Here is a 12,543-nt window from a genome sequence, read left to right on the forward strand (position 1 = left end):
GTGTGTGTGTGTGTGTGTGCCTGGTGCTGGGGCCCAGGGGAGCCCAGCAGCAGGGAGGATCCAGCGCAGCCCCCAGAGCCTGTGCTGGGGCGTCTGGGAGTCAGGGCAAAGCAGATAAAGTAGTTTGTGTTGGATATGGGTGGCCTCTGGGTGCAGTCTGGCCAGAGGCCTGGGAGCACCTTGCCTCTCGGTGGGGATGGCACGGGGTCTCCGACGTGAGCAGGCTGGACGCACAGAGGGAGGGGTAACTCCCCAGCCTTCCTCACAGCATTCACACGCCTCTGCTAGGACACCGGGTAACAGGAGGCAGAAACCACGGACCTTGGGGCCTCGGACACCCCGGCCCACCTCCCCCTTGGCTCTGGTGGCTCATCCCTGGTTCCCTCTCCCTGGGCACAGTGGTGTTTGCACCCAACTAAGTTCCTCCCACCTCTTCCGATCTGAAGTCAGCCCCCCTCTTTCTCTGCCTGCCTCTGGTCACGCCCCAAACCTGTGCGCTCTGCCCGCCACCATCTCCCCCCCATATCCCCCCCGCACCGGCTGTGTGCACCGTGACCTTCCTAGACAGGACCACGGGACTCCCCTGCCAGACCCTGCCAATGGCCTATGCCCTCCGCCAGGAAGCAGGGACCCCAGAGAGGTTTCAACCTATGGCAACTCCACGCCAGCTGTGCTACGGAGAAACATTTGGAGGCTGAGCCCAGACTGCTGGCTCGACGGCCGCAGGTAGCTGTCACAAGGGATGGAGTCTTCTCAGCGTGTGACAGCCCCAGCAGGCTCCCTCGTTGCAGCTCCGGCTCCCTTGCTCTAGCCTTAGCTGAGGACATCTGTGGCTCTTGGTGACACACTCTTTTTGACTAGAACCCTCTCCTCAGTCAGCAGGCCAACACCTACAACAAAACAGAGAGGTCCCCTCTCCTGACCCCAACTAACGTCACCCTGTGCTCCTGAGATGCCCTGGGTCAACCCCTACCCAGCATGTGCCTCGCACGTGTGGTCATCTACGTGCTGGTCCAGTCCAGCAGTTGGGGAGCCCCTGGGGGGCAGGGATGCACGGGGCTCCCTTGGCACACACCACACTCTGCCCTATTGTTCTGTACAAACCCTCTGTCTCGAAGGGCGAGGGCCATAGGCGGCCTTGGTATTGTCCGCTGTACACATTAGGGTCGCTCAACAAATTAAAGAGCCTCGTCTATCCAGTTGTTCCTTAGACCTTCCTACACCGTTAGCCCCCATCCACGGCTCCCAAGGAGCGGCCCCAGATGGACCCAAGGCTCTGCCATGTTCCTTAAGCTCCATCCTGTCCGAGTGTGGGATGTCCAATGACCTCCAAGGTTTGGTGCCCGTTGTTTGGTGAAACCTGTCTAGATGTTGCTGTGAAGATGTGTTTTAGATGTGATGACATTGAAGTCAGCAGCAGTGCCCGGGTGGCCCAGTCGGTTAAGCGTCTGCCTTCGGCTCGGGTCATGTTCCCGGGGTCCTGGGATCGAGCCCCTCATCGGGGCTCCCTGCTCAGCGGGGAGTCTGTTTGTCCCTCTCCCTTGTGCTTCTCCCAATCCCTCTGCAGCTCCCTTTGCTTATGCTTGTGCTCCTTCACTCTGTCAGTCTTTTTTTAAAAAAATTTTTAATCAGATTTTTAAAAAAGATTTATTTATTCATGAGAGACACAGAGGCAGAGACACAGGCAGAGGGAGAAGCAGGCTCCCTGCAGGGAGCCCCACGTGGGACTCGATCCCAGGTCTCCAGGATCACGCCCTGGGCTAAGGGCAGATGCTCAACCGCTGAGCCACCCGGGCATCCCTAAATCAGATTTTGAATAAAGCAGATTACCCTCCATTATGCGGATGGGCCTCGTCCAATCAGTTGAAGGCCGTAACCAACTGCAGTCCCCGAGGAAGAAGGAACTGCCTTCGGACCCAAGACTGTAATGTCAACTCTTCCCTGGATCTCTAGCTGTCGGCCTGATTTCAAACCTGCCAGCCCCCACAGTCATGAGTCACTTCCCTAAAATATCCACCCATCCATCCACCCATCCATCCACCCACCCGTCTGTCCGCCCGTCCATCCGTCCATCTATCCATCCATCCATCAGCCCACCTGCCCGTCTGTCCATCTGCCCGTCCATCCATCCATCAGCCCACCCACCCACCCACCCATCAGCCCATCCATCCATCCATCTGTCCATCTGTCCATCCGTCCATCTGTCCATCCATCCATTCTGTTCCTCTGGAAAACCCTAGTACACTATTCCTGGCTTGTTCCAAAGCCTTCCCCCCCTCCCGCCACCTTCATTATGCATCCCTCACATGTTCCTGAGTGTCTCTTGAACTCCACTACTTTAATTTTGTTTTGGTTGTACTTAGCAAGCATGTTCTCCGGATTGTAAAGATCAGAAGACACAACCTGGTGGGAACAAAAATTTACAATGTGTTTAACAAAAACCCAAGTGATACACTGTTCAAAGGAATCCAGGTCTCCTGTGTCATGGGCCTCACAAAGGTGAGACTTTTGTGTCAAGGGCACACAAAGGGGCATCACAACAGTTGCCATTCTGATGTTCAGAATGGTAAAGCTGAAGCCGCAACCCATAGCCTAATGAGTTTTAGGTCCATGCCCCGCAAGATGACGGATTCTTCACAGGAAGGCTTTTTAATGGGGTTGAGATTCCCCATAAGCCACTTCACCTTTCTTTCAACAAAGAGATGCAACAGCCACAATAATACCTTGCCACTTCAGAGAGATATTTGGACTTCTGCTGTTATCTCTGTCCATAAATGAATTATGGCGAGGGCACAAGGACAATTTAATTAGCAGCTATTCCAGGTGACTGGGATATGTGCCAAACTTAAAGCCAACTTTTAGAGGTGAGTTACTGGATTTTCCCCAGCCCAACAGTCTCAGATGAGAGAACAATGGAAAACTCTGGATAACAATCAGCATTTTTATTTTTTTAAATTTTATTTTTAAGTAATCTCTACACCCAACTTGGGATTTGAACTCAATCCCGAGATAAGAGTCACATGCTCTACCGACTAAGCTCGCCAGGCGCCCCCACAATCAGGATTCTTAAATACAGACAGGCTGGAGCCAGAGCACATTCTCTGGTGAAATTTAACAGGGCAAACATGTAAGGTCCTGCGCTTGAGTTCAAAATACCGACTTCCCACGTGCGGGATGAAGAAGGTGGCTGTGCTTCACTCAACCCAGGAGATGCAGTCCTGGGGTCCTCGCATGTGACCCGCGGGAGTCGGACACAACCTGATTCTTGTTCCGGTCCGCGCTTTGCTTATGCTAGCTGCCCGTCCTGGCTGCAGGCCCTAGCTAGGTTCAGGGGGGAGCAGTGGGCACGGGCGGGGGCGGGGAACCACGCGGGCAGGACAGTGCACAGGCGCACCCTGGACCCAAGGTCTTTCCCACCCTGCGAGCTCCACAGACGACCAGCTCATGACCTAACCCTCAGCTCCTAATCCACAAAGGGAGAGAGTAAGCCCACCTCCTAGGCTGTTTGAGGGTCAGAGCAGTTCATGTACATAAGGCAAACTCGGTGCGCTGTTGGGCACACGGTGAGTTTTCAGGGACCCTAACTACTGTTAACTGAAGGGCCGCACAGGGAAGAAAGAGGTCTGCTCTCAACGGCCTGTGGAGAAGTCGCCAGAGGCTGCCTGGTTCCACGAGGGCCTGCGACTGAGCAGATGGGCTGCAGGTGCAGGTGTGGAAGGCGAGGGCCGGCAGCAGGGGGCCGGTGTGCAGGGGAGTCCAGTGCCTGACACCGAGGGACCAGGCAGGCGGCCTCTAGGGTCCCAGCTACACTTGAGCTTCCATGACTCGAGGACTTGCTACCTTGGGTTCCTGTGGCCTAGAGAAAGACATTCACCGCCACCCACACCCTGAAAAGCCGAGGAGCCACAGAAGGCTCCCATCTCAGTCACCTAAGTGCCCCCGGTTCACATTTACTCTCTCGTCGACAAGGGGCAAGGCCCAGACCGAGCAGAGCTCTCCGGCTGCCTTCGAGAGTCGGTGGCTGGGGACGCACCGGCATCAAGACCGTGTTCTGTACACGGAGAGAAGCTGAAAGGCACAAGCAGATCCAGACAAAGCCCAAGAAAAGGTGCTCCCTCGCACAGGCCAGGCCGCTCCCTGCGTTTCAGGGAGGAAGACCCCCGTTCCGACCAGCTCCTCTTCCGACGAGGACAACGGGACCGGCCGTGACTGGGTGGTCACAGCACCTCAGGATGGCCGCCCCGTTCGCCTCTCCCCCAAGAGCCGGGCAGTCGGTCTACACGCACGAAAGACAGAGGACGCCAGAAAAGCTCTGTGAATAAAACTTTAATAATGTACAGCAGAAATTGGACAGGCTCATTCTTATATTAAAACAAAAGATCTCCTATATTACAACTTATTTACATTTGCATACTGAAGAGGTAAAGTGTCTAAGTGGCTATTTTACAGTCCTTTCTAATAAAATGTACAAAAACAAACAGAAGTACCGAGAATGCCGTTCGGGGGCCTTGATGGCGACGTAAGAACGGGCTTGGACTTGGTCTGTGAATCCAGAATCCAGAGGTGCAGGTAGCCCTATGGATCAGGGTTAGCCCCAGGGGCCAAAAACCACGGCTTCGGGCTTTAGTGTCCCCCCACCTCTCTAACTCCTAACTCTTGGTGTTGAGAGTGGCGGGGATGGGGGTGGGAGCTTCCCCAAAAAACTGCTCACTCTTCCCCAGGGTGTGAGGCCAGAAGGGCCCCCTGGGAAACAGGCTAGTGGCTTGGGAGTCCCTGGGTCGAGGAGTGTTGGCAGATCCCAGAGGCTGGTTGTGACTTTGGGCACAGGAGTCTAAGTTCCATTACCGCCTCTGCCCTGCCAGGTTCTGCTGCAGGGCAAATGTGGGGGGATCAGCAGGGGTGGGGCAAGAAGGTCCCCCTAATGACACAATTGGTATTCAAGGGAAATTAGTCAGTAGCCAGTAAATTGGCCCAAAGGGTGAGGCGCAGATCTCCTTTAATGCAAGGAAAGAAGCAACACATCAGGAAAATAAATAGGAAGACCAGGAGCATTGGGGAGACCCCCGTAAGCAGGGCGAGGCTCGCCCCTCCTCCACAAGCTTTGGCAGAGAGTCACTGGGCTGGAGGCGGGCGAGCTCTCAGGCTGCAAACACCATCCGCCTCCCCCGGGGGCAGGAGGGAGGCTGGGAGCGAATGCCCGGAGGGTCTCGCTGCCCACCACCGGGCTCTTTGGGGTGGGGAGACAACCTGCTCCTCGGTGGTCTTCTCTAAGAGCAATCGTTCCAGGCTCAAAAGGCTCTCAGAACCAACTATGCAAACTTCTGGTCTTGAAACAGGCACCCACTGACTTGAATCAGCCCCTTCTTCAGTGCTCCCAGAGGAGGACCGACGCCTGTCTTGCTCACATCTATATATTCCAAGTGCCCAGCACAGTGCCTGACACTCGACAGGCACTCGGCAAACATCTGTTGAATAAGAGCCTGGAGGAAAAGGTGCAACCAGCTGAACGATGCACAAAAGGATAGGGCCCTGATGCAAAAACCACTCACAGAACTGGGGGCAGGGGGTGCACAGTGCAAGAGAGACTAACCTCCGGGGCAAAGAGGGAGGAACTCTCACTGCTCAGTGGGAACAGGCTCAGGTGCAAGGACAAACATTTCCAGTGTGATTGAGCTATGTGCGTTTGATTGGAGCACTTTTTTGTGGTTGTTTTGTAGGAATTTCTTTAAAAACAAAGAGATTGAGAGGTAATCATCACATAGAGATGGTTTTCCTTTTATAAAAACTTAACAATATTAAAAAAAGTTAAATTCAGACCCTTCCAATAAAATTAAAAAAGAGAGAAGGAAGGAACAAAGGAACGAAGGAACGAAGGAAGGAAAGAAGGAAAGAAGAAAGAAAACCAAACCACTCCAGTTTAAAAGTTATGGCTTCAAGGTTATTATATACCTAAGATATGCTGACCAAACCACCACCCACAACCGTGCTTCTAGGCATCATTAAATACTATACTCAGGTTAAAATAACAGGTTTGGCTCGGGCTGTTCCCTTTCCTAGGGCCCCTGAAGTGGGTGCAAGTCTCACATCTTCCCTCCACCGTGATCGGATAATCCAGTAGAAGACCCATGCAGATGCCTCCCTCCCACCCCGACTCCCTCCCCACTCCTCGCCCCCCCTTCCCTTCCCCACCCTAAACCCATCACCACCAAAAATATACACTGCTGTTTCCAGAATCTGGGATATGAAAGACAGATGTGACATTCCAATCGGAGTCCCAGGATCTGGGCTTCAAAGCCCTCCGCCCTCCCTTGATGCCATTGAGGACGATGCCCTTGGGCTGGCTCATTTCCCACGGTTGCCGCTGATCACAACACCCGAGACTTCCACTCAGATTCTTTCCCTGCCCACCCCCGCCTCACACTTGGACCCAAAAGCCTCGCCTGACATGGACAGCGGGGCCAGCTTTGGTTCCACGGTCTGAAATAGAGGCGCTGACATGGGTGGGTGGAGCAGCCTGCTGGGAAAGGAGTCCCACCGCGGGGGTGGGGGTGGGGGTGGGGGTGGGCCGGGAGGGAGACCTCTGGGAAGGGCACCAGGGAAAACTGGACGCTGCTCACTACTGCACAGAGGCACCAGCACGCAGACGGCATGACGACCACACCCCCGACCTGCACATGCACAGAAAGCTCAAGCAGGTAAGTGCGCACCTACAGACACACACGTACACACACACACATGTGTAAGGGCGTGGCACGGACCAGGCACAACAGGGGACGCACCTCGGCACATGCACACACGGCTGGACAGACAGGCGGCAGATCCCGTCTCGGCTGGCGGTCCCTCCAGGTGTCCGCGGCGGCAGGAGGGGCGCGGGGCCCAGAGCTGCCTGGGAGAGGGGCCGCCCGGCGGCGCCTCCGGCCACCTCCACCTCGGAGTGCTTGGGTTGGTCCCTGGAGGAAAACCCTCAGTGCTGCTCCGCACTGGGCCCGGGCGACGGCACCGGCACCGGCACCGGCGACGCTGGCTTCTCCTGGGTGCCCCCAGGCTGCCTGCCGCCACTCCTGACCACCCGCCAGGCGCGCCGGGTCCGGGGACTTCCCACCACAGCCAGTCTGAGGTGTGGCATCGAGTTCTCCACCCTGTCCACTCTCAGAGTCTCCATGCCGTAGGAGGTAAATATAAAAGGTGTCTGTGTCTCAAACCCAACATGGGAGTGACGGAGTCTCCCGGGCTCGGTCCCTCTTTCGGGCCAGGGCTCCTGGCCACAGAGGGCTGGGCAGAAACGAGAGGTAGGCCTCCATCGGACGCTCCGCACGGCAGCTGCGCGTAGTTCCCGCTGCCCGGGCCGCGTGCAGGGAGGGCGAGGCTTAGATCTTCACATCTTCCTGCACGCTGAGCTGAGACAGGGTCTTCTTAATGCGCAGGGCGGTCAGGCGGGCCGCGCCGTTGGCGTACCAGCACTCCCGCATCATCTTCCCCATCACCCGCAGCGCCTGCGCGGGGACCACAAGGCCGTCAGGGACCCCGCCCCGGGGGCCTTCCTGAGCACCGCGTCTCCTGGTGCTCAGCAGAGCCTGGCCCGGTCCCCTCCCTGCGGCGCCTCCCTCCACGCCCACCGGGGCCCTCCCCCGGGCCTGGGCAGGGGAGGCCTGCCCTGCGAGCGCACTCAGCCGGCCCGGGGCTGGCGTGCTCTGCATGGGGGCACCCAAAACAGCAGGGCTCTGAAAATCCGTGCTGTCGGCCTGGAGGATCCGTCTCGACGGTTCTGGACTGTATGAACCGGGCACAACAGGGACCCAGCCTGGCACGAGTACGTGCACGGCTGCGACCCCACAGCTCACAGATAGACTGAAGGTGGAGAAAAAACAGGACAGGAGCCCCCGCACAGCAATCCTGTCAGGGGCGGGAAGGTACACGGCCGCTGCACGGTGGTCAGGCCAACAGATGGATCCGGACGGTCGCCTACGTACTCTGCTGGCTCCTGGGCGCCACAGAAGTCCCCAGCTGCTACTCTAGGCCACTGGGTTTCAAAATGTCAAAAACTGACTGAAGAGCGTGTGGGACAGGGGCAGCTAAAGACCAGCTCTTTCAGCCTCACCCTCATCCTTAGAAACCCTGACCTGAGGGTGTTGAGAAACATTTTGGAAAATGCTATTATGCAACAGGAAGACAGCACCTCAAATGTGAACGAAGGGATTTCGTTCTTAAATGCAGAAATGCCCTCTAGTGGTTCTAGTCCCTAAAAGCAGAGTCTCGAGGGCAAAGGAGGCCCGTGTGTACTTGGCTACACAAGCCCTGTGCCCCTTGAAGACTCGAGGACCCCAGAATGCCATATTCATAAGAAACCTATGCCATAAACTTCCATTTCCCCCCAAATGCTGCCTCTGCCCCACTTCAGCTGCCTGCTCCTCCAAATTCCAACCCTCCAAACCCTCAATCCTTCACACACTCCTCCCTCACAGACCTGTCTTCTGGCTAAGTCCTTCCTGTGATTCTTCTATACCCAGGCTAAGCTTCTTTTACGGATTCCTCTCCTGGTCTCTTGTACAGAGCTCAGCTCCCCTCTGTGGTAGCAGAGCCATGTCTCTAGTTAGATGGGTCTAAGAGGCCCCACTCAGTCTTTCTGCCTCTTGTTGACTACCTCTTGGCTTGGTCCCCAACATACAGATTTTTCTTCCACTAGGCTGTCCATTCGTAAGAGGACCTACAGGCCCAGGACAAGGCACCATGGACCCTCAGGGCTTAGTATACAACAGCATGTAGTACTATATAACTGACACACTCAGGGGTTACCTCTGGGCTTGGCCTCCTTGCTGGGAAACCCCTTTTTTACTTTTTTTTTAATTAGGAAACCCTTTTTCTAAAGTAGAAAAATCAGGCAGATGGAAAAGCCACAGGAGGCAGGGAAGCTTCCTACCTCATAGCTCTGCCACCAGTTGGGGATGTTGGGACGTAGCTTCTGGTCACACACGACCTTCCGCATTTCCTCAATGGAAGGGTCAGAGGGCACTAAGTCGTAATATGGCAGCTGATATTCTTCATGGACTCCTGAGAGAAAAGAAAAGGTCCACCTGACTTATCAACAGAAGCAGGGCAGTACTCAAAAATCTATGACAACACTTACACTGCGATCTAAATACGATTCCCGCTCTTCTAAGAGGAGCTCGGGCTCCTTGGAGAGGCGGGCGGGTTCCAGGAATGGGATAAGAGATGCACAAGGTTAGCCAGGAACACCTTTTTCAAAGCAAGCAAACTATCAAAAAATACTAAGGTCATGTCAAAAGGCACCAACTTGAAAAGCTCCCAAGTGGCCAGAGATGAGAACATTTAAGCACAAGACTAATTAATCACTTCAATGGAAGCAAATATTTTAAAATATTTTAAACCCACCAGTTCATGATACTTTAAAAAAAAAATACCAAAAACTTCAGTCACTTTTACAGGATAAGAGAGAACAAGCTCATTTTTCATTGTTTTGAAAAATGGGGGCAGCCCAGGGGGCTCAGCAGTTTAGTGCCGCCTTCAGCTCAGGGTGTGATCCTGGAGACCTGGGATCAAGTCCCACGTCGGGCTCCCGGCATGGAGCCTGCTTCTCCCTCTGCCTGTGTCTCTGCCTCTCTCTCTCTCATGAATAAATAAATAACAATTTAAAAAAAGAAAGAAAATGGTAAATAAATGGAAAGAATCAAGTAGTATTTTTCCTGCCTTCCCTATTCAAATTACACATCTTGGTAACCTAACAGACAATTAGGGGAAGTTTCTCTTTAAAGAGGAAATCTAGGGGCACCTGGCTGGCTCAGACAGGAGAGCATGCAACTCATCAAGATGTGAGTTCAAGCCCCATGTTGTGGAGTAGAGTTTACTTAAAAAATTTGTTTAAATTAAAAAAAATAAAGAACTCTAGCTAATATTTGAGGATTAATTGGGCTTGGACAAGACCACTGATGGCTGTTAACATCACAGAGACACAAACAAAGAGATAACCAGCATTGTGTGCCTGGTAAGAGAACTTTGGGGGGAAAAAAATCTGTGTGTGTATATAAATGTGTGTATATATGTGTGTGTGTGTGTGAGAGAGAGAGAGAGAGAGAGAGAGAGAGAGAGGAGATGAGATTCTAATCGTTAGATGTAACTATCACAGGAAATCCACAGGAATGGTAAAACGTGAATGCCACAAAAAGGTGATTGGCAAAATCTAGATAGGAAAACTTTACAGGGCAAAGGACCTGGATTCGCCAATAGACTAAACTGCTGAAGAAAAAAAAGTAGAGGAGGAATCTGTAGATTATAAGAGACTTAAGACGTGTATCAATCAATTGCAATGGATGGACGTTATTTGAACTCTAATTTAAATAAACTGTTTTTAAAAAATCTGGAGGCAACTTGGGAAATCTCAATCAGGACTGATGTTATTTATTTTTTTTTAAAGATTTTATTTATTTATTCATGAGACACACAGAGAGAGAGGCAGAGACACAGGCAGAGGGAGAAGCAGGCTCCATGCAGGGAGACCAACGCGGGACTCGACCCTGGGACAGGGTTCTCGCCGTGAGCTGAAGGCAGATGCTCAACTGCTAAGCCATCCAGATGCCTCAATCTGCCCATGTTTCAATCCTACTTTATTAGCTTCATGACTTTGGAAAAATTACCTAATTTTGCTGTGACACATTCTCATGTACAAAATTATGAAAATAACAGTACCCACCTCTTAGGTTTTATAGTACAGATTAGGTAAGTTCATACATAGTGAGTAGTGAATATAGTACTTAGCCCCAATTTCTGGATGGTGTGAGAAAGAACAAATTAACTTATTCACAGTTTAAGATCTGTGTAACCAGGTTTTTTTTTTTTTTTTTTTTTTTTAAGATTTTATTTATTTATTCATGAGAGACACAGAGAGAGGGAGGCACAGACAAAAGGCAGAGGGAGAAGCAGGCCCCATGCAGGGAGCCCGATGTGGGACTCGATCCCGGGTCTCCAGGACCACACCCTGGGCTAAAGGCGGTGCTAAACCGCTGAGCCCCCTGGGCTGCCCAGGTTTTTCTCAATCTATCTGTATATAATGGTCAAAATATTAGGGGAGCCTGGCTGGCTCAGTCTAGCAGAGCATGTGACTCCTGATCTCAGGATCATGTAGTTTGAGCCTCACGTTGAGGGCAGAGTTTACCTAAAAAATAAATTTAAAAAAATGTTAGATGTCCAATTCCATGAATAATACTTGGGTGCCTGGCTCCATATTGTGAATCTTCCCAAACCTATCAGAGATGGAAAAGGACAGTAAAACAGAAGAGAGCTCTGCTGGGAGACTGACTGGTTCTTTTAAGTTCATTTAATTTTAATTTATTTCATTTCCATTGACCTGAATCTCTTACATCAGAGATAAATGGCTGAAGGAAAGGTTCTAGTGGTTCTTGAGCCTGTTCAGGTGAACAGAACACTTGGAAGTCACTGAATAAAATACTGATACACTAAGCTAGTGACAAAAAATGTTTCCTGCTACATCTGATACTACCTTTTATGGGATTCTGACATGGGTGGGCAGGTGCAAATGCCAAAGATGTAAGAAAAAAATCACAGAACAAAAACCTCATTTTGAGAAAATTCTATGTTAATAAAAGCTGTCTGTTCCACATTCAGAAACTACCACTATTATTTTATCAACAAAACCCCAGCACTGCGGCCTGAGAGCTGGTACCAAAACATACCCACCGCCTGTCATGTAAAGGAGACGCCCTGCATCAGTCCTGACCATTCCTGCCCAGGGCTTTCCCAACCTCCAAGGATTAATAAGGATATAAAGGTATGTAAGGGATATAAGTATATAAGTATCCCTTATATGTAAGGAATATAAGTAAAGGTATATAAGGGATATAATAAGGATAAGGTATAAAAAGGGTAAAAAAAAAAAAAAAAAGCAACAACAAAAACAAACAAAAATAAGCCAAACAAGCCTCCAGAATGAGTAGCACAATTTTTTTTAAAAAAAGGCTTTATCAAAAAAAAAAAAAAAAAAAAAAAAAAAAGGCTTTATCTATTCATTCATGAGAGACACAGAGAGAGGGCAGAGACACAGGCGGAGGGAGAAGCAGGCTCCCTTCAGGGAGCCTGATGGACTCGATCCCGGAACCTCGGGATCACGCCTTGGGCCGAAGGCAGACGCTCAACTGCTGAGCCACCCAGGCGTCCCATGGGTACCACAATTTAAAACACTATTCAAGAAGGGCATCTGGGTGGCTCAGTCAGTTAAGCAGCTGACTCCTGATTTTGGCTCAGGCCATGATCTCAGGGTTGTGAGATTGAGCCCTACTCATGCTCTGCACTGGGTGTGGGGCCTGCTTGAGATTCTCTCTCTCCCTCTGTTCCCCCAATCATTAGCACACGTGTGCATTCTCTCACTCAAAAAAAAAAAAAAAAAAAAAACCACTATTCAACAGTCAACACACCTTTTGTACAACCACATCTGAAGTTCCCTCATCTATGTGTGATGGGCCGCGGCACTAAACACCCAACATGTTGTAAAAAGAAAGGAGGCAATGAAACACC

General features: G+C 51.7%; 1 protein-coding gene across 5 annotated transcripts in view; it reads right to left on the reverse strand.

The window, feature by feature from the left end:
* Positions 1-4,311: 4,311 nt before the first annotated feature.
* Positions 4,312-12,543, reverse strand: part of ACVR1B (activin A receptor type 1B) — a 35,989-nt gene continuing 27,757 nt past the window's right edge. For all 5 annotated transcript variants that reach the window (XM_025458834.3, XM_025458835.3, XM_025458836.3 and 2 more), the window contains 2 exons: positions 8,918-9,048; positions 4,312-7,493 (listed from right to left, as the gene is read on the reverse strand). In XM_025458834.3, coding sequence (XP_025314619.1) covers positions 7,368-7,493; positions 8,918-9,048 — 257 coding nt within the window. In that variant the 3' untranslated portion in view covers positions 4,312-7,367. The remainder of the gene's footprint in view (positions 7,494-8,917; positions 9,049-12,543) is intronic.

This window comes from Canis lupus, chromosome 27, assembly GCF_003254725.2.
Source record: "Canis lupus dingo isolate Sandy chromosome 27, ASM325472v2, whole genome shotgun sequence".
Taxonomy (NCBI): Eukaryota; Metazoa; Chordata; class Mammalia; order Carnivora; family Canidae; genus Canis; species Canis lupus.